Raw genomic sequence first — 22,023 nt, forward strand, 5'->3', positions numbered from 1 at the left:
TCATTAAGTCACTTTTTTTCCCATATTGTCATGGGTGTTGTGATGTTGTTAGCTATACTTTTGTGATGCTGTGTTATGCAAATCTTTCTTATTATAAGACGACTTAAAAATATGTTTTTTTCCTTAAATGGAATGTGACTATATTTATCATAAACCTTAATGAATAACCAACAAAGTCATGAAACTTTATGATAAGAAACAATGACATTGAAAAACTTGTAAAACAGTGACATTGAAACTATATTTTTCTTTAAATGGAATGTGAAACTATGACCGCTAGAATTGTGTTGGACTCAATATCTCTATTTTATTTAGTCTGGTCAGGTCAGGTCAGGTCAGGTTCAATGGTTCATGTTGGGCCCAATATTTGTCCAACTATCTGGGGTCATGAAACCCTTGATTTCTTTTTCCCTTCTAATTGCATAAATTGACCACTCTCAAATATATAAAAAGCAAGCCAGAGAAGGAAAAGAATATAATCATCTATCAGGCATCTAAACAAGATTTACTTCAATAATCAAAAACTACAAATCTAAAATGAACATAGAGACAGGTTCAGAGAATATGGAAGCCCAGTATTGCTGAATCTTTGACAATCATATTGATACGATTGCCACAAGTTTTTACCACATTCTAATATAGTTTAATGATATATTTATACTAACATTGAAATGATACTAAAGCACTTAAAGCAGTTAGAAGCCATTACTTTAAGATAATGATCTATTGCCTTTTTCTACTATAATGCCATCACTGGCTATTAAAATGATCATTATTAAAACCAAGTGGTTGTCCACAGCTCATAATAGTAAGAAAGATACTTGCAAACAGAAGCAATAAAAAATCATTAATTAAAATGTTGAAGGGTGCTAAAACCAGAATAGGAGCACATCCAAATTACTGATCTAGATCTTAAAAAAAATTACAAAACAAAAAACACTGTTCAAGGAGCTTAAAATATGGATGAGTATGATACAGCCATGTATAAACTGGACCAAGTACAATCAACATTACCACCTTACATATATTTAGACAGGCTACGCTATCAAAATATTATGTTGCCTTCGATGATGATGTAGCACTAACCTTTGAGCCATCCTCATGGCGCAGACTGTTATCTCTTCTATAAAGGACCTTGGCACCCTGAAATGTAAAGGAAGTCAGATTTAATTGACATGAACTGGTAGCACAAATTTGAGAAAGAAGATTTATTTGTTTATTTCTAGTGCATGCCCTTCCATATGCAGATAAACGCATGTTCACCAGAAAAATAGAAACATTTCCATAAGGTGATTGCCTGAAAAATCACAGGGCCCACTTTTTTTGGATTTTGCTACCAGAGTTCGTCTTTACTCTTTAGCCCTCTTTTTGTGGACAGTTTGACTTAAAGATATCTTTTTCCCTCAGAACCACATGGTGATTCCCATGGCCCAAGTTTCAGGATTACCCATACTCTTGGGTTTATCCTCTGATGCTAAAATTCTCATAGTGTAGCTTATTTTTCAACCCTTCATCAGCTATGCAGCTAATCGAGAGCCATATCCATGATGACACTACTAATTACGAACTCACCATTCAAATCCAGTATAAGTTATATTGATATAGAATGCAATACCACTTTCTTTTTGCTTTCTATACGATGCAATGCCAAAGTCTTGGGTTCACTTTGGCTTTTTTTTTACTTATAGAAATGCGCAAGTAGTGGAATACTGAAAATAATAATCACTCCCTGACATATCTATGGAGCGAGTTCTATACAAGTTGTTACATGGATGCATTTCAGGGCAGTCTAGTTAAGAAAAAGAATTGCCTATATAATGCCCTAGGCAGTAGACCTATTTAGTCAAGGCCCAAGGAACCCTACAGACTGCAGAGGATCATAAGTACTTGGTGGCTACAAGGGAGTCATCACACCAGTACTATATTAAGTAAATTATTTCTAATCCCTTATCAACAGTTCAGATCATGTAATTTTTTTATTGGGGGGAGGAGGGGGTTTGATGAAGAGATGGGAGAAAGTCATGACACAGAGATATGATAATTAGAAATATTATCATTCTTAGAAAAACTATAATGTGTATTTATATTTACATATGTAATAATTTAGTACATCAAGATTTCATTTCTTGCAAAAATATATTATGCTTGGGGGAATGTTAGAGGTCTGGGAAGTGCTAGAAAGAGAGCAGTTATTAAAGAGGCAATCAAGAAGATAAATCCAGATGTGCTAATGTTGCAGGAAACCAAAAGAGCAGACTTTAATATTAGGTGGGCAAGTTGTGTTTGGTGAGCTAGGGGGATCAGTTGGGCTATGACTTCCTTTTGGGGAGCTGCAGGGGGGTTTTGTGACAACGTGGAAGAATGATGTTCTCATAGGCTTGGAGGAATTGATAGGATAATTTATAGTCTTGTTGAAGTTTAAGCAGGTGGAGGATGGATTTGAATGGGTGTTAACAAATGTTTATGTGCCAAATGACTATAGAGAGAGGGGGAAATTATGGGAAGAATTTGGTGATATCAAGGGGTTGTGGGAAGGACCATGGTGTATATGAGGGGATTTTTAATGTAATCAAGTTTTTGGAAGAAACAAATAATCCTAGCCAAAGGGTGACTACAAGCACGAGGAAATTTAACCAATTTGTGGATGCCTTTGAGCTTAAAGAGATCCCATTGTCACATAACAGCATTATATGGTCCAATCTCCAAGTGAATCCTATATGCTCTAAGCTGGACATATTTCTCTTTTCAAATGATTGGGAAGAGCACTGGGGGGACTTGACATCTAGAACACTTCCAAGGGTGACCTCTGATCATTGGCCTATCGTGATATGTAAGGAAGAGTTGGGAAATGCAAGACCTGCTCCATTTAGGTTTGAAAACATGTGGTTAGGTCACCTAGGATTTATCAAGAAGGTTAAAGATTGGTGGCTAGAGAGTAATCCTACAGTTGACTAGAGTGGAATGAGGTTCCACAAGAAGCTCCAATATTTGAAAGATAGAATTAAGGAATGGAATCTCCTAGAGTTTGGGAGATTGGAGGAAAGGAAGCAATCTGTGACTGCACAAATTGAAGACCTGGACTTGAAAGAAGGTAGGGGAAACTTTACAGAAGAGGATAAGGAATATAGATAGAGACTACAGAAACAATTAGAAGATCATTTGCTCAAGGAGGAAATAAGTTGGAGGCAAAAATCAAGATGTACGTGGTCGAAAGAGGGGAATAGGAGAAAAAATTTTCATCTCAAGCTTGGAAATTGAAGGAGTAACACTATCCAATCAAAGTGAGATTGTTGGAGCCTTTGCAGATCATTTTAGATCAATCTTCAAAAGACCAATAAAGAATAGTGTGGCTTGAGGGGTTGGATTGGCCATTCTTGAGTTTAGAGGATAGGGAGTGGTTGGAGAAGAGATTTAACTTGGAAGAAGTGAAGGAGGTTGTATTCTCTATGGATAGGTCAAAGGCACTAGGCCCAAATGGCTTCACAATGGCATTTTATCAGGATTGTTGGGAGATACTAAAAGAGGATCCATTGATGGTGTTTAATGAATTTCATAACAGAGGAGTGATCAACCCAAAACTGAATTCCACTTTCATAGCCTTGGTTCCCAAGAAAAAAGAAGCAAATCATCCAAGGGACTATAGACCAATCAGCCTAGTAAATAGTTTGTACAAGATTATAGCAAAAATGTTGTCCCTTAGGATTAGGAAGGTGCTCCCTACCATTGTAGCAAATAACCAAGGAGATTTTGTGAGGGGAAGGCAAATAATAGATCAAATACTTATAGCCAATGAGAGTGTTGAGGATTTCAAGAGATCAAAGAAAAAGCGGGTGGTTTGCAAATTGGACTTAGAAAAGGCCTACGATTTGGTAGACCGGTCCTTCCTGTTGGAGGTGATGATCAACTTTGGGTTTGGAGACAAATGGTGTAGATGGGTGATGGGATGTATTAGTGTTGGAAAGTAGAAGATTGACTCTCTGATTGATTCTCCATAATTTTAGGTTCATCAGTTTAGGAAACATACATAAGTTAGTTTCCTAGAATCATGGGATATTAATTGGAGAATCCCATTGATATAGAAATTAGTTTTCTAGGAAAAGTTGGTTTCCTATTTTATCACCCTGTAAGTTAGCTCTATAATTCTATATAAAGCTGTGTATATGATCCTTGTAAGACAATACAATCAATTCGTTTTTTCTCTCAAATTATCACATGGTATCAGAGCTGGTCACGACCTAATCTACACATAGTATCTCTTCGGTCATCTCTACTGCTGCTGGTTCAAGAACTCTCTAACAGTATTTGGGAGGTTCTTGAGTGTCCTTGATTCTTCTTCTTCGAGATCGGCTACAGATCTGAACTCTACATTTTTTTCTTCTTCTGGACTACTACGCCATCGGATTCATCCTTTTTCTTGGATCTCTTTGTAGAGACATCGGATCAGTCTGAAATCTTAGATCAGGTGTTGCCCAGAGTAGATTTACTGAATCCCTTTGGTTTGGTTTGGATCAGTTTTGATTTTGAGAGGTTTCGATCCACTCTTCAGTTTGGCGGAGCATTACAGTTACCTTTTTTGGACATTGGCTGAAAGATTCTTTAGGCCTTCATCGCCAACCCTTACTAAATTTTTCAGAACTTCATCGTCTGTTTTTTTCTCTTTCTTGAAGCCTGCCCAATATGTCAGAAGCCACCGTATCAAATACCACTACACAATCGGAAGAAGTTTCCTCCCATCAATCATCTGGCGACCTGCAAAACATTCAGGCAGCATATAGGTTGAACGGGAAAAATTATTTGAAGTGGTCTCAGTTTGTTCGAACATATTTAAAGGGAAAAGGAAAGCTTAGCCATCTCTTAGGGACGGGACCGAAGGAAGGAGATCCAAGATTTGATGCATGGGACGAAGCTGACTCCATGATCATGTCATGGTTATGGAATTCAATGAACCCTGAAATCAGCGACACGTGTATGTTTTTATCCACGGCTAAAGAGATCTGGGATGTCGTCCGACAAACATATTCAAAGGCACGTGATGCAGCACAAGTGTACGAAATTAAAGTCAAGACTGGAGCGACTAAACAAGGCAACAAGACAGTTACCGAGTACGCAAATTTACTGCAGAACCTGTGGCAAGAACTCGATCATTATCGGTGCATTGAGACTAAATGTGCAGCGGGTGCAGCAATCCTAAAGAGTTTTATCGAAAAAGATCGTGTTTATGACTTTCTTGCAAGACTCAACGCAGAATTTGATCAAGTTAGGGTCCAGATTCTCGGCAAAGAAGAGGTACCATCTCTAAATGAGACTATTTCTCTTATTCATGCTGAAGAAAGCCGTAGGGGGGTTATACTTGAACCCCAAGTACTAGAAGGTTCAGCCATGGGTACAAGGATGGAACAACCGAAAATATTGGAAGGAATGAAGACAGATTTGTACTCTGCACGGGACAACAAGGAGTCTCTTTGGTGTAACTATTGCAAGAAACCAAGGCACACCAAAGAGAAGTGTTGGAAGCTGAATGGTAAACCATCGAACAGGGAATGGGGCTACCGAGGAGGACAACAGAAGAGTCGAAATCAAGCTAACTTCACCACAAATCAGCCGAGCCAAGAAAAGCCTCCAGACAAGACCGAGTTCAGTAAGGAGGAGATCGAAAAGTTAAGGGGGCTTCTGGGATCGTTGGAGAAACCTAGTGGTGCAGGCTCTCTTGCAATCTCAGTTTCTATTCCTCACGGACTAAATGTCTCAGATGAACCTATTAGGGATTTATGGGTCATTGACTCAGGAGCCACAGATCACATGACTCACTCCTCACTACATTTTAGCACTTATACCCCCTGCCCAAGCAATCGAAAAATAGCCATTGCAGACGGTTCCCTTACTATCGTAGCTGGCCTTGGGAATATCCATATTAATCCATCACTTACTCTGAAAAATGTCCTTCATGTTCCCAAATTGTCCACTAACCTGGTATCCATCCAAAAACTCACCCATGACATGAACTGTAATGTGCTTTTCTATCCTTCTTACTATATATTTCAGGACCAGGATTCGGGGAAGAGGATTGGACTTGCTAAGGAGAAGAATGGACTCTACTATCTTGAAGAATCATGCAAATCAAATATTGTCCAGGATAAGTTATCTCTACCATTCCTTTCATCATCCAACAAAGACACCATTTGGCTTCATCACTTTAGACTAGGACATCCATCTTTTGGAATTCTGAAAACTATGTTTCCCTCCTTGTTTAAAGGATTGAGTGTTGAATATTTTCATTGTGATGTGTGTGAATTTGCAAAACACAAGCGTGTGCCCTTTCCAATCAGCAACAAGAGAAGTTCAGCCCCATTCTTTTTGATCCATAGTGATATATGGGGACCCTCCACAGTTCCAAATGTGTCTGGCTCACGATGGTTCGTTTATTGATGATTGCACTAGGGTCTCTTGGATTTTTCTTCTTAAAACTAAATCAGATGTAAGTAGTGTACTCCCAAATTTCCATAACATGATTCAAAATCAGTTTGGGGTCAAAATCAAAAGATTTACATCGGATAATGCACGGGATTATTTCAACCAAACTTTATCCCCATATTTTCAAAAAGAAGGGATTATCCATGAATCCTCCTTCATTAATACTCCACAACAAAATGGAGTAGCAGAAAGGAAGAATGGTCATCTACTAGCTGCAACCCGAGCCTTACTTTTCCACCAGCATGTTCCAAAAACCTATTGGGGAGAAGTTGTGCTTACAGCCGCATACATTATAAATCGATTACCTTCGAGGGTGCTGGGATTTAAAACACCAATGGAAACACTTTCTCAATTTTATCCCGATCTATGTACAACAAATAATCTCACCCCAAGAATCTTTGGATGCACTGCTTTTGTCCATGTCCATAGCCATAATAGAGGGAAGTTAGATCCAAGAGCCGTCAAGTGTATTTTTGTGGGTTATTCATTCACCCAAAAGGGGTATAAGTGTTACCATCCACCTACCAAAAAATTCTTTGTCTCTATTGATGTCACTTTTGAAGAAAAAACACCATATTTCACTCAACCTTATCTTCAAGGGGAGTCCTTGTCATTCATTGAAGATAAGGACAGAGATTTGTTCCCGCTTGGTCTACCTACAATTTCTCAACACCCAAACTCAGCATCTATACCAGTTCAATCCGTATCTGCACCTATCGAACCACCTCAAACCAAACCAACTTCTTCACCCATTCATACCAGATCCATGACAAAGAATGATGACCTTTGTGACTCTATGAGATTGCAGGTATATTCAAGAAGAAGAGACCAGGATCCTAATCTTGTGTAGGTTCAAGATTCAACTCCTAATCCTGAGAATGAGGTAAATACAGTTCTAGAAATTTCTTCTGAATTAGCATCTGACCAAGATCTTCCTATTGCCCTTAGGAAAGGCATAAGAGAATGCACTAAACATCCCTTATATCCCTTAGCAAATTTTGTGTCCTTTAAAAAATTCTCACCATCACATAGGAGTTTCCTAGTTAGTCTAAACACCATTCATATTCCTAATACTTTATCTGGGGCATTATCTAATGAGAAATATGTAACAGATCTTTTAAGAGAGACAGGAAAGTTAGAATGCAAACCATCCTCCACACCGGTTGAGCCAAATCACATTGGGAGAAGCAAATGAAGATCCAGCCGTGAATAGGGAAATGTACCAAAGATTAGTAGGAAAACTTATATATCTTGCCCACACAAGGCCAGACATAGCATATGTCGTGAGCGTGGTTAGCCAGTTTATGCACAACCCGGAAGAGGTTCACCTACAGGCGGTCTATAGGATACTACATTACCTAAAGGCTAATCCTGACAAAGGAATCTTGTTTAAAAGAAATACTGGATTAGCCCTAGAGGCATACACCAATGCAGATTATGCAGGCTCTCCCGTGGATAGGCGGTCCACTACAGGTTACTATACGTTCCTTGGAGGAAATCTTGTAACATGGAGGAGTAAGAAGCAGAATGTGGTAGCTAGATCAAGTGCGGAGGCAAAATTTAGGGCAATGGCTCAGGGAATATGTGAATTACTATGGCTCAAGATAATTTTGGAAGACCTAAAGATCAGATGGGAAGGTCCAATGAGATTATTCTGCGACAACAAGTCAGCTATTAACATTGCTCACAATGCCGTCCAACATGACAAGACAAAGCACATTGAGATAGATAGGCATTTCATAAAGGAAAAGCTGGATAGCGGATTAATTTGCACTCCATACGTCTCAATGAATGGTCAACTGGTAGATGTGCTGACAAAAGGGCTTTGCAGTGTGGCATTCCAAGGACTTATCTCCAAGCTGGGAATGAAAGATGCATATTCACCAGCTTGAGGGGGAGTGTTGGAAAGTAGAAGATTGACTCTCTGATTAATTCTCCATAATTTTAGGTCCATCAGTTTAGGAAACATACATAAGTTAGTTTCCTAGAATCATGGGATATCCTAGAACATGGAATATTAATTGGAGAATCCCATTGATATAGAAATTAGTTTTCTAGGAAAAGTTAGTTTCCTATTTTATCACCATGTAAGTTAGCTCTGTAATTCTATATAAAGTTGTGTATATGATCCTTGTAAGACAATACAATCAATTCATCTTTTCTCTCAAATTATCACAATTAGGACTTGTCACTACTCTATTTTGGTGAATGGGACAATGGTGGATTTCTTTCCGACATTGAGAGGAATCAGACAAGGAGACCCCCTTTCCCTTTTCTATTTACCTTGGTTGCAAAAGTGTTGGGGAGACTAATCTCTAGAGCAAATTCCAGGAATTTAATCAGGGGGTGGAGAGTTGGGAGGGAGAATGTACCACTTACTCACTTGTAGTTTGCAAATGATACGATTCTGTTCTGTGAAGGAGGGGGTCTCAATTGGATTAGGAACTTGAAACTCACAATACAATTTTTTGACCAAATGTCAAATCTTAAAGTAAATTTTGAGATAAGTTATATAGTAGGAGTTAATTTGGGGATAGGGGAGATAATGGAGTGTGTTGATATAGTGTGTAGTGTCTAATGGGCATTAAATTAATTGGCGCCTTTGGGAGATAATCCGCAAAGAGGGGGGGTTCTAGAATTCAGTTGTGGAGAGATTTGAGAAGAGGCTTGCCTTGTGGAAGAAAAATTATCTCTCTTGAAGGGAGAATCACCCTAATTAGGTCCAGCTTAGCTAACATGCACATTTACTTTTTGTCAGTTTTTACAATCCTAGAAGGGGTGGCTAGTAAACTAGAAAAATTAATAAGAGATTTCCTTTGAGAACCTGGCTAGTAAACTAGAAAAAACTAGGGTTGGGTGGGAAGTAGTGTGTAGGAGTAAGGACGAAGGCCTTGGCATTGGGAACATAAGGAAGAGAAATTTGGCATTATTAGGGAAATGGTTGTGGAGATTTTCACTGGAAAAAGAAAAGGCTATGGGCTCAGATAGTGGGTAGTATTTGTAGAGAAGATGGGCCAAATGGCCCATAGGTTGTTTATTCTTTCTTGTTATTTATGTTTCTTTTCTGTAATGGGCCTTATTCTGGACCCATCCTGTCTATATTAAGTTCTTTGTAAATTCTTGTCCAACTAAGGGCCTCCTTGTAATTATTCAAATATATCTTAATAAAAGAGTGTTAGGGTGCTGAGAGAGGTAAGGTTCGAAACTCTCATTCTCAGACCCTCATTGCTGAACTCTCAAGCTCTCCTCTCTTCAGTTTTCTTCATGGTATTAGAGCATATTTGAACTTGAATATCCTAGGGCTGGAAGCTTAGTCACGTACTGCCTGATTCTTGGAGGTCATTGGACGAGCCCAAGACTAGAATCTCTTGGTGAAGTGGTTCATTGGCCAGGAAGAATCAGAGAAAGAAAGAGGGGAAGAGGAACAGCTCGGTTCTGTTTTGAAGCTCGACTGTGTTTGGACTGTTGGAGTTCAAACTGTAAGTTGTGCTCAGTTTTCTGGTTGTTCTGTTTTGAAGCTCGACTATGTTTGGACTATTGAAGCTCGAACTGTAAGTTGTGCTCAGTTTTTCTGGTTGTTCTGTATTATCTTCGACTGTGTTTGGACTGTTGAAGTGTCCGAAAATCCTAGCTGTTCTGTACTACCTTCGACTGCATTAAATCTGGTTAAACCCAGAAATTTCTGGGCTGTTTTTTCTCTTCTTCTTGGACTGTTAAAACCTGCCGAAACATCCTTGTAACAAGGTTGTGTATTGTTACTCATATTTTGGCTGTTTTAGAGGGTTGTACGAACTGTTTTTGGAGTCTTTTCTCTTCCTTAACAGTGGGGTTGTCTCTATTGCCCACACTGTGTTTGTGAAAAAGCCTATTCAGCAATACCGATTGGTATTTACTCTTCTTGGCTGAGTGCACAGCTTTTAAAAGGTACTTCGGCTGAGTGCACAGTGCCTAGGAGTTTCTGATTACTTCTTGAAGGCTGAACTCAGTATATTGTCTTCTTGTGGTCGGCTGAACTCTGTTATCGCTTGTCCTCATTCAGTATACTTGTATAAGTCATCTGAAATCATATTTGGAGTGTTTACATGATGTACTCCTCAGAGTTTGAAAACAAAAATGGTGCTGAATATGGACTGGTTAAGGGGACTCCAAGTGATTCCTTATTGACTGTGACCACAGTTAAACTAGATGGAACTAATTATCTAGCATGGTCACAATCAGTAAAGATTCATCTTTGTAGTAGAGGAAAGTGGGGATTCATTTCCGGGAGTAAGAAGGCTCCCCCAGAAGATGATCCATCCTACGAGAAGTGGATGCAAGAAAACTACACTGTCATTGGGTGGCTTGTGAACTCATTGCAGCCACAAATCAGTCAACACTACCTATGGATGAATTCAGCAAAGGAAATTTGGGATAGTGTTGCAGAAACCTATTCCCAAAAACTCAATGTGGCCCGGGCATATAAATTGAGAAGTGATGTAAAGAATTTAAGGCAATGAGAGAAACCTCTTGCTGTATATTTCTCAACCCTTAAGTCCCTATGGCAAGAGATTGACCTAATAGAAGTTGTAACTTGGGACACCACCAATGATGCAGAGACCTACAGAAAATTGGTTGAAAGGAACAGGGTTTTTGAGTTCTTAACTGGACTAAACCCAGAATATGATATCACAAAACAGAATATTCTTTCCAAGGAGTGTGTCTCTTTATCACAAGCTTATGCATTGGTGAGTAGTGAAGAGAGCAGAAGGGCTGTTCAGGTTCAAGGGGCTGATACTAATGATCACTTTGCCAATATGGGGATTAAACCCAAAGGGAATGCTGGAACTTCTGGTGGCATAGGAAAGAAAGAAGTTATATGTGAGTACTGTAAGAAGCCGAAGCACACCGAAGACAAGTGCTGGAAATTACATCCTAATCTTGTTCCTAGTCGGTTTCAAAAAAGGCATGATAGTAAAAGATCAGGAAGTGCAAATGTAGTTGCCGGGACAGATAGTGAAGAAATGTCTGCTTCTGCACAGTTGGCAGCCATGGGAGCAGAATATGAAAAGTTTGGGAAGATGATCAGTCAGCTGAGTGATGTGACCTCTTCTTCCAACCCTTCAGGCAATTCTTCTGTTGCTTCAGCATTTGCTCATTCAGGTATAACGGCTTCTGCCAATCATGCTACCACTTTAGGTAATCTCAAGATCCCTTGGATTATTGACTCAGGTGCTTCTGACCATATGACCAATCTCTCTACCTTATTTGTTTCATATGACTTGCTTCCTGGACGTGATAAAATCACTTTAGCTTATGGTTCACTTGCCCCCATCTCTGGTAAGGGAACCATCAAGGCTACGGATTCCTTGTTCCTACCTTCTGCCCTTCATGTACCTAAACTAAATACAAATTTGTTGTCTGTAAGTAGTTTAACCAAGTCACTAAACTGTTGTGTAACCTTCTTTCCTTCCTACTGTGTTTTTCAGGATCTGGAGTCTTAGAAGGTGATTGGGAGTGGCCATGAGGCGAACGGAATATACCTGCTTGATACCCCGAAACAATGCACTGATCATCTTGGGAATGCTGCTCTTGGATCTGTTTCTTTAGAGTCTGCTAGTCGGATTATGTTGTGTCATCGTTGTTTTGGTCATCGGTCTTTTTCTGCCTTGAGTCATCTTTTCCCTGAACTGTTTAAGGGAATTAGTTTGTCTAGTCTTCATTGTGAGTCTTGTGAATTGTCAAAGCATTGTAGAAACAATTATCCTTTGAGTAATAAAAGATCTTCCTTTCCTTTTAATATTGTGCACTCTGATGTGTGGGGGCCTTACCACTTACCTTCCATGGGTGGCTATAAATATTTTATCCTGTTTATTGATGATTTTTCTCGGTACACTTGGATATTCCTGATGAAATCCCGTGATGAAGTTCCAAGACTTGTAAGACAATTCCATGAATTTGTTTTAACCCAATTTGATACCAGGATTAAAATCTTCAGATCTGACAATGCAAAATAATACTTTGAGAAAAACCTATCCTGCTATCTCTCTGACATGGGGGTCATTCATCAAAGCTCATGTGCTAGGACCCCAGAACAAAATGGGGTTGCTGAGAGGAAAAACAGGCATATTGTTGAAGTTGCAAGAAGTATCTTATTTGCCTCACATGTTCCTACCAGGTTTTGGGGTGATGTTGTTCTTACTGCTACCTACCTTATAAACCGTATGCCATCCAGGGTTTTGGGGTTTAAGTCTCCCTTCAATCTTCTTCATCCAGACAAGGACCTTTTTCCTGTTCCTATTCGTGTCTTTGGCTGCACCTGTTATGTACATGTTCCAAGTGTCCAAAGGCATAAATTTGAACCCAAAGCTCAAAAGTGTATCTTCCTTGGTTATTCCCCCACACATAAGGGTTATTGTTGTTTTGATCCAAAGTCTGGCAATCAGTATGTCTCAATGGATGTCACCTTTGATGAGCTTTCCCCCTTTTATGGTTCCTCTCCAGAAGGACATTGTCCACAGGGGGAGAATTTGTCACAGGTGTTTGCTCTTGCTCTTCCTCTTCCTGTCCCTGTTGAGTCTCTTGATGTGTCTGCTTCTCCTTGTCCCAATACTCTACCTCCTCATCCTATCCTCAATCCCAAGGTGTATCAAAGGCAAAGATCCAGAAATGTGCAGGTTGTTTCTCCTACAACACATGAGCCTCATACACTTCTAGTCACAGAAGAGACAACAGGTACTGTTTCAGCACCTTTGGATTCATCCTTTCCTGACCTTGATATTTCCATTGCTGTTAGGAAAGGAAAACGGAAGTGCACTGCACACTGCATTTTCAAGCACCTTTCTTACAGTTTGCTTTCACCTTCATACTTTGCCTATCTCTCTCCTATTGCTTCTCATCCTATTCCCAAGTCTGTGTCAGAAGCTCTTAAGATTCCAGAATGGAGGGATGCTATGAGATCTGAAATCGTTGCCTTACACGAGACTTTTGCACCTGTTGCCAAGATGACATCTGTGAGGGTTCTTCTATCTTTAGCTGCTCACTTTGATTGGCCTCTTTATCAATTGGATGTGAAGAATGCATTTCTGAATGGTGAGTTACATGAGGAGGTTTACATGTCTCTTCCTCCAGGGATGTATGGAACTGATATGAAAGGGAAGGTATGCAGGCTGAAAAAATCTCTTTATGCACTAAAATAGTCCCCAAGAGCATGGTTTGAGAGATTTAGAATAGCACTTGTTAACTTTGGATATGTGCAGACACAGTCCGATCATACTCTTTTTGTGAAGAGGAGTGGACCTCTAGCAGTATACCTCATTGTGTATGTAGATGATATTGTAGTGACTGGTAGTGATGCCTCAGGAATTCATGATCTAAAATCTTTTTTACATACAGAGTTTGAGATTAAAGATTTGGGGGAATTGAGATACTTTCTTGGCATAGAAGTGGCTCGATCCAAGGACGAGATTCTTATCTCCCAAAGGAAGTATGTTCTTGACTTACTCTCTGAAACTGAAAAGATGGGTGCTAGACCAATTGCTACTCCTATTGATATGAGTCATAAACTCTTAGCCTCAGAAGGGACATTGTTAGAAGACAAAGGAATCTTTCAGAGACTTCTTGAGAAACTTTTGTACCTATGCATGACTCGGCCAGATATTGCATATGCAGTCAGTTGCATTAGCCAATTCATGCATGCTTCCCGAGACACTCATATGGCAGCTGCAGAGAGAATCCTATGTTATTTGAAGGGCTCCCCAGGAAAGGGTATTCTGTTTGCCAAGCATGGTCATATGAAACTTGAAGCCTACACCGATGCTGACTGGGCCGGGAACATTGATGACAGAAGATCTACCTCTGGGTATTGCAACTTGGTAGCTGGTAATGTTGTTTCTTGGAGAAGCAAGAAACAATCGGTGGTTGCTCGGTCTTCTGCTGAAGCAGAATACAGGGCCATGGCACATGGGGTTTCTGAATTATTATGGCTAAAATCTTTGATGGAAGAACTTGGAGTTGAATATGACAAGTCAATAATGTTGTACTGTGATAATCAGGCTGCCATCAACATTGCTCACAACCCAGTGCAACATGATAGAACCAAGCATATTGAAGTTGATCGACACTTCATTAGGGAAAGGGTCTCTTCGGGTGAAGTGTGTCTTCCTTTCATCACATCTGAAGGACAGTTGGCAGATTTTCTCACCAAAGGCATTCCCAAGGCAAAACTTTAGCATGATACCAGCAAGCTTGGCATGATTGACATCTATGCTCAGCTTGAGGGGGAGTGTAGAGAAGATGGGCCGAATGGCCCATAGGTTGTTTATTCTTTCTTGTTATTTATGTTTCTTTTCTGTAATGGGCCTTATTCTGGGCCCATCCTGTCTATATTAAGTTCTTTGTAAATTCTTGCCCAACTAAGGGCCTCTTTGTAATTATTCAAATATATCTTAATAAAAGAGTGTTAGGGTGCTGAGAGAGGTAAGGTTCGAAACTCTCATTCTTAGACCCTCATTGCTGAACTCTCAAGCTCTCCTCTCTTCAGTTTTCTTCAGTATTCATTGGCTTGCAAAGAATGGATGGGACTCTGGTATTCTAACAAGGACTACAAGGGCATCTCCTGGAAAGCAATCCAAGCTATTTTACCTCTGTTTCCTCCCTGGATCAAGTATAACTTGCACTCAGGCCACCTCATTAAATTTTTGGAACAAGTATGGGTTGGGGATTATCCTTTAAAAGACCAATTTCCGACTCTTTTTTCTATCTCTACCTTTAAAAATGAACCGATATCTACTTTCCTTGTACCACCTAGCTTGACCTCTGGGTTTGGTTGGAATTTAGAACTGAGAAGAGACATCAGGGACACAGAATTGGACAGTACCTTATCCTTATTATCCATCCATGATGGGGTTTTCTTAGAGCCAACAAAGGTAGACAGCAGAATTTGGACCCTCTCTCCCTCTAGTTCGTTTACTTGTGCTTCCTTCTTTAAAGCCCTAATACAGCCGACTCTTCCTATTGGTTTGTCTTTCCCTGTTAAAGAGGTGTGGTGTCAACCTATTCCTCTGAAGGTGGGAAATTTTTGTTGGGAGGCCTTTCTGGAAAGAGTTAACACAGGAGATTTGCTTCAAAGATAAAGGCCCAATAGATGTTTGTCTCCTCAATGGTGTGTCCACTGCAAAGTTGCTGGTGAGTTTGGGTATTATTTAATAATTTCCTATCAATTTGCAAACTTTATTTGGGAATGGTTTACTTCTCTGTTTGGGTGCAGGTGGAACTCTCTAATGAATGTGCAAGGCTTGTTTACTTCCTCTCCCCCCAACTGGCCAACAAAAAGGGCAAAGATTATGTGGAGATGTGTTAGGGTTGTAGTGTGTTGGTCTATTTGGGAAGAAAGAAACTCAAGGATTTTCTCAGAAAAAGAGAGAAGTGCGGAAGCAATGGTAGAAGTGATTCATATAAGGGTAATTCATTGGCTGAAAACCTTGGATCTATTTGCAGAATTTTCAGTATATGATCTAATCAGAAATTGGAAGTAAATTGCAAATTTAGCCTTAGTCAAGAAGGCCTTAATTTCCTACTGGAACCCCCCACCTCTTGGCTTCATCAAACTGAACTTTGATGGCAGCAGTATGGGTAATCCAGGGCCTTCTAGAATAGGGGGAGTCATGAGGGATGAAAAAGGAAATGCCATAGCCATGTTTTCTGACCCAATTGGAGTGGGAGACTCATTGAGGGCTGAGATTTTAGCAGCTTTGGAAGGGGTTCAAAGAGCCAAAGATCTGCACATAAACAAGCTGATCATAGAAGGCGACTCTGAGACTGTAGTGAGCTGGTTAAAAGAAGACAACTCAAGGCTCTAGAACTACAGCAATGAAAAGTGGAAATTTAAATGGCTGACCAAAGACATGGAAGTTCGATGCACATGGGTAAAGAAAAGTGTGAATTCTTTTTCAGATGGCTTAGCTAGACAAGGGGTGAATAGGAGTTCTGTTTTTGGGCTCAGTTGTAATTGTTCTTTTTTGGGTGTTTAGTGACAGTTGTGGGGAGTAAAGATATTTTAGCATATATATATATATATATATATATATATTGCTTGTAGTCCACTTCAACATCTTGCTTAAATGGCCAAAACACTTTTAGTGTCACCTGGATATCTTGGATGCATTTTTTTCAGAAAGAAGTTAATCCAACATGGAACTTTCTGAGTTTTACATGCTCTGTTCAAAGGGCTATTTACCATGCCAATTTGAGGAGGGAAGGAAGAGAAGAGCTAGTCCATTGAGGAGCAATAGCAACCACTTCAAAGATGATGGTTAACAAGTAAATCCATTACTCCCCTCTTTGTATTTAGCTTAAGCACCATCTTTCAGACTCTAAGTTTCAAGCTGGCCTTGGCTAGTTCAACCCTTGGTCAGTTGCAAACTTTCCTATCCTTCCAACTTTACATCAGGTGAGGTCAAGCTATCACAATCATGTATCCAATCAAAATTCCCTGAGAATTAATAAGATATTAACATGTATAAAGAAAAGGTTTTATATAAATGAGCTTTAAGCTGATTTCTATGTTTGGTCAGTCCCAACCTTCCTATCCTTCCAACTTTCAGCCTTTCTTAATGAAAAAATCTCTTGCTTGAAATGAGCTTGGCATGCCTTTGTCTAAAGAACTACTTTTTACCTTTTCCTTTTTTTTCTTGAGAAGTTTGGGAAAAAAATAAGAACAGATGAGTGGAACTCTTTATCCTTTGTCTTGTAATTTCTTTTGTTTTTGAAACTTTCACCAGCCAAATAGCCAATGACGTGATTACATGAGTTAGGATCTCTTTTCCAACATAAGTCATCGCAAGAATTTTGAGAAAATCAATCTTAAATTTAAGGTTTTTCTTTCCTTTTCCAGGTAAGGTAAATAATCAAGACACAATTATTGATTGGAAAAACATTTAGAAGAACCAAGCATGATAACTAAACATGCACATAAAGAAAATAAATCCATCTCTTACTTGGAAAATGGTTCCAAGCTTTTTCAATGCTTTGGCTCGTAGCTTAAGCACATCCTTGGAAACATTAGGATCTTTGAGAACCTGAAGTAGAACAATGAGTTAGCACTTGCACACTGGAATACAACTTGAAAAATCTGCTAGAATAACCAAATTAATCAACATTGTCAGAACCACGCAATAAATCAACTTAGTTTCATGCATATGTCAAATTGTTGTACACAAAGAATGACTTAGGGCTTCTGTTCTGAATTATACATCCTTAAGTTGATGGTAATACTGGTAGGCTTGAAGATAGATAGTACAGACCTCACTCCCACAGTCCACTGAATGCCATTGATGGCATGACTCTAAGTTGAGTAAATACTGGCTGGTCAAGTTGTGGCTCACCAAATGTAGGTACCTTATTGATGTGATGGATTATTAAGAAACTATTATGAGAATTCGGACTTATACTTCGTGGTCCATTCTTGTGTACAAATTAATTTTGTACCCAAAGTTGGGATTCCACATCCTCAAAATGGTTGTCACTGAACCAGCATGGAGATGCATTATGTCATATGATTGTACTGATTGGCTTTCAAATCCAAGCAAAACTAAATGATAAATAATAATGAAATAAAGCTCACCGCTTGGCAGACATGTGAGAGGGTCAATTCAATGTCCAAAACGTTTATCTTCCAAAGGGAATTAACCATGGCTTCTTTATTATCTTCAATGTGCTTCATCAGGTTCTCTTCTTTGTTCTCACCTTGTTCCACCTTCAAAAACCCTTCCTGTATTTGAATTAAAGAGACAGCACCTACACATTTGGGAGAAAAACAAATTCAATGCTTTCATATAGAAACTTGGATTAAAGTTGAGAGACATATAATGAATTTCTCTTCCAAAGAAGCCCCTGAGTTGCCAATGAAAGCACACCTCAAGATTGATCCAAGAAAGAAATGGGGAAGAAAAGAAAGCACACCTGAAGCTGCCACCACTTGCGATTTTATATGGTGACCCTTGTCTCGGACCCACTCTGCCAAGAATGGCACACCCATAAACCGTATGTTCTTACCAATTTCTCTTGCAGCTTGCCTTGTGTAGATATAACCAATAGTGTGCAGCATAGCCTCACCAAAAGCTGAAATTTTACAACAAATATGAGTTAACAGAAATTGCAAAGTTACAATGGGAGAAGGGGGAGGGGGAAATTGTAGGAAAACCCCACCCCTGGAGCTCTTCATTATAAAGGATGACACAGAAAGATGTTGATGATTAATTTTTTCTAGTGTAAACTCATTTGATATTAAGTATAAAAGAATCTTAAATTGGCTTTCAGTATTTGATTGACCATAAGGACTCTTAACAACAAATATAGAAGAGGAGAAGACTTCAAGCATTCCAAAATGATCACATCAAACTTTTTACTGGAATGTGACTGAATTAACTTGATTATGATGGACTGTCAAAGTGTCAAGTTTGTAACAACCAATGTTTTAAAGCACATAAGCATGACATGAGGCATTCCACTAAGGCATAGATCAGAACGCAAGAGGCATAAGACTCCTCAAGAGGAGGGGGAAGAGAGGAGGAGGAAGAGGAGAAGTTTTGTATCAAAAAGAATGAGGGGGAGAGAAGTTCTTGTTTTTCTTGTTTCTTTTTGATCAAAGATGTTTTGTATTAAAAAGAATTGAGGATGCATGCAGGACCCCATGGCACCAAAAAAAGAAAAAAGAAAAACCAAATTGGGATATATCAGAAAGGCATTGGGGGGAGGGGAGGGTTTGCCCCCCAGACAAGGGGGTCCAGGGGCTCAGATTTCCCTTCCCTTCTCTTTCCTTTTCTTTTTATGCAAGGCGTGCATAAGGCACATAAGGTGTATGCCTCTAGAACACCTCATGCAAAAGGTGTTTGAGGCATACACCTTAATACCTTATAACTATAAACGCTTCCTGCATGCACCTTAGGGTGTTTTGAGGGCACACTTCTAGAAGTACACCTCCAACACCTTTTAAAGCATTGGTAACAACTTGTTTCTATTTTAAAAATTTTACTGGAATTGGTAAAAGATCTGTCTGAGATTCTTTTAGGAAGATGGCTAATGTAACTGATCCTTTAGCCATGTAAAGTTCTTCACTTTTCTCACTACTAAAATTTATTAAGAAAATGTTATCACAAAAAGGATAAGAACAAAATGCATTTACCAGCTTGTGAGAGACGATGAGCTTCTGACTTTGCCAAATCTACAAACTCATCCTTTCGATCCTCAACATATGGTTGAAGGCGGTCTTTCAAAATTTGTACAAGTCTTGCTTCCCTTTCTTTCTGCAACTCCTGCATTTTTTAAAGATTATAGATTAATGGAGTGCATAGAACAGTTGGCACATTTCAGAACTAGTAATAAATAATCACAGATACCTTCATCTTGTCCAGAACTCTTTGCGTCCGAGCTTCTGGAACTTGTGAGTCTTCTTCAAGCTCCACAGATGCCAAGGAAGCCAAGGCTAGTTGGCCAACATACTCTTCAAAGAAATCACTCCCAAAAACCATCCCAAATACTACAGAAGGATCTACCATAGAATCCCTGAGTTGGGAAATGATTTAGTAAATACTAATTTCTTTTCTCCCCTAGTATCATCGGATGGATAAAAATGGAAAAAAAGGAAAAAACAACTTTTTGTACAAGAATGGGTATATGCAGTAGTTGCCTGTGCAACTGCATTTTGATTTCTATGAAACTTACTGAGATACCCCTTCCTTTCCATTCTGGTCATATTCTTCACGTTTTTCTGGGTCACTAAGAACTTGATAAGCCTCCCCAAGTACCTTGGCACATAAAACATGACTGAATGAACAATTATGTAGAAAGCCAGTAGATAACCAGAAAAAAAAAAAAAAAACCATTTTGGCCATGGCTCTTGAATTGTACAAAGGAACTCAATACAATGGAAGGTTTACCACCATGTGAAGACAACCACAGTGGCTAGTTGACACAATACCAAAACTATGTTATTGAAACAATAACCACAAAGAATGGGCTCTGGAGCTATTCTAGGCTTTAGCTAAAAATACCTTTAACTGATCAGAAGGATTGTGCATTCGTCAGCATTATTAACCAATCATGACAAAGAATCACAATTTCCAATGATAAAACATCTTTTATATCTCAAAAAATAAAAGGGAAAATGATGGTTCAGCCCAGGGTCAGAATTTTTAGGCCCAAAGTACAGTTGGGGTGGGTGCCAGCTTGGAATTGATGCCAATTCACGGGAGGGTATTGGTGTATAGAGTGGGGATTTTTGACATTTTGAATGTGTATAGCTCTGCAGTGGAATTCAGAATCCTGCATTGGGCCCGTCCGTACTCTTCCGAAAATAAAACCAAATAAAGTACCTGAAAATTGTGGGCAGCATTGGGATCTCCAGGATTTTTATCTGGGTGTACCAGCCTTGCCTACAAAAGCAACATACAAATTAGATAATAATGATTTTTTTTGCTAAGTAAAAATTCAGATAATAAAGATGGCATAATCATTGATATCGTTCTTCCTACATTTACAACCCAGCAGCAGTAAAGTTTCACAGTTTATTGACATGAAAAATAGCAATTTAACATGCAACCTTAACTGGGTCAAAATCGGGGAACCAAATCTGTTGTATACAATTGGTGACTGACGGAGAGACCTTACTTTAAGGTAGTAAGCCTTCTTGATCTCAGCTGGAGTAGCATCATATCTCACACCCAGAATATCGTAGTACTCAGTATCCTTCACCATTGCTCTCAAACCTGACTGGAAAATAAAACTAAAATATTGTTAAAAAAGAAATAAACACAAGACAATTGCTCAAACAGTAGAACACTAGTAAAACCCAACAAAATCAGTCTACTGGCATCAACTGGTAGGAAAGGCCGGGAAAATAAATAGAAAAAGAAAACCATCATGTTGGAGTTCTCTGCCAGCATTACAGTGTAATTAATTTGCAGTGATTTGAAAAACTGGATCACAAAATCTCACAAAAGGTGAAAATAATATTATAGTGATTAAAGGCACAAACGTGTTGAGTTGGAGGAAGCAAAGCATCAGAAGATCAACATTCCGAACAGATCCATATAGAGAAAAAGGGAGAATTGAAAGCAAACATTGAAAACTTAAAATTGAACAAAGATCATCACACCAAAAACTCTTCCAAGATTGAGATTAGATCAGAAGTAAAATCTAACTGAATGAGTGACATACTCAGATGGTCAGGCGCAAATTGAGCAAGATCTATCACCCAAGTAATCCAATTCGACAAAAACAGCGAAAGACAGATGAAAATATAACCAGGTCACCGAGTGAGTGGCAGTTCGCGTTTGGGGCTGGGCTGGTCGGTAGTCGGTACTCGCGGTACCGTCAGAATAAAGCTTGCCTGTTTGAAAAATAAAAATAAAAAAAAAAAAAAACATTTGAAATCTAATGCACATGCCCCGTTAACCCACTTAGTTCTTTTATTTGTCTTTTTAATTAAAAAATATTGATTGTAATTACTTTTGTACCCAAACCTGTGCTAACGTGTCATAGCCATGAAGCTTCGAAACAGCCAGCCAAGGGTTTTGA

The 22,023-nt window shown here is 39.1% G+C and overlaps 1 protein-coding gene across 4 annotated transcripts; it reads right to left on the reverse strand.

The window, feature by feature from the left end:
• Positions 1 to 821: 821 nt before the first annotated feature.
• Positions 822 to 21,832, reverse strand: LOC104595618 (chaperone protein dnaJ 10-like). 4 transcript variants are annotated; one of them, XM_010256421.3, is made up of 10 exons: positions 21,664 to 21,832; positions 21,115 to 21,212; positions 20,820 to 20,879; positions 20,170 to 20,252; positions 19,845 to 20,010; positions 19,631 to 19,760; positions 18,409 to 18,567; positions 18,071 to 18,243; positions 17,445 to 17,525; positions 822 to 1,143 (listed from the first exon to the last, which is right to left on the reverse strand). In XM_010256421.3, exons 2-10 carry the CDS (start codon positions 21,199 to 21,201, stop codon positions 1,054 to 1,056), a joined length of 1,029 nt encoding a protein of 342 aa, XP_010254723.1. In that variant the 5' UTR covers positions 21,202 to 21,212; positions 21,664 to 21,832; the 3' UTR covers positions 822 to 1,053. The 4 variants fall into 4 exon arrangements, with proteins under 4 accessions (XP_010254723.1, XP_010254722.1, XP_088743104.1 ...); XM_010256420.3 differs by having other exon boundaries at positions 21,115 to 21,216; positions 21,664 to 21,831; XM_088886978.1 differs by having other exon boundaries at positions 21,115 to 21,216; positions 21,759 to 21,785.
• Between the last annotated feature and the right edge of the window lie 191 nt (positions 21,833 to 22,023).

Source organism: Nelumbo nucifera, chromosome 5, assembly GCF_055504915.1.
Source record: "Nelumbo nucifera cultivar China Antique chromosome 5, China Antique-T2T, whole genome shotgun sequence".
Lineage (NCBI taxonomy): Eukaryota > Viridiplantae > Streptophyta > Magnoliopsida > Proteales > Nelumbonaceae > Nelumbo > Nelumbo nucifera.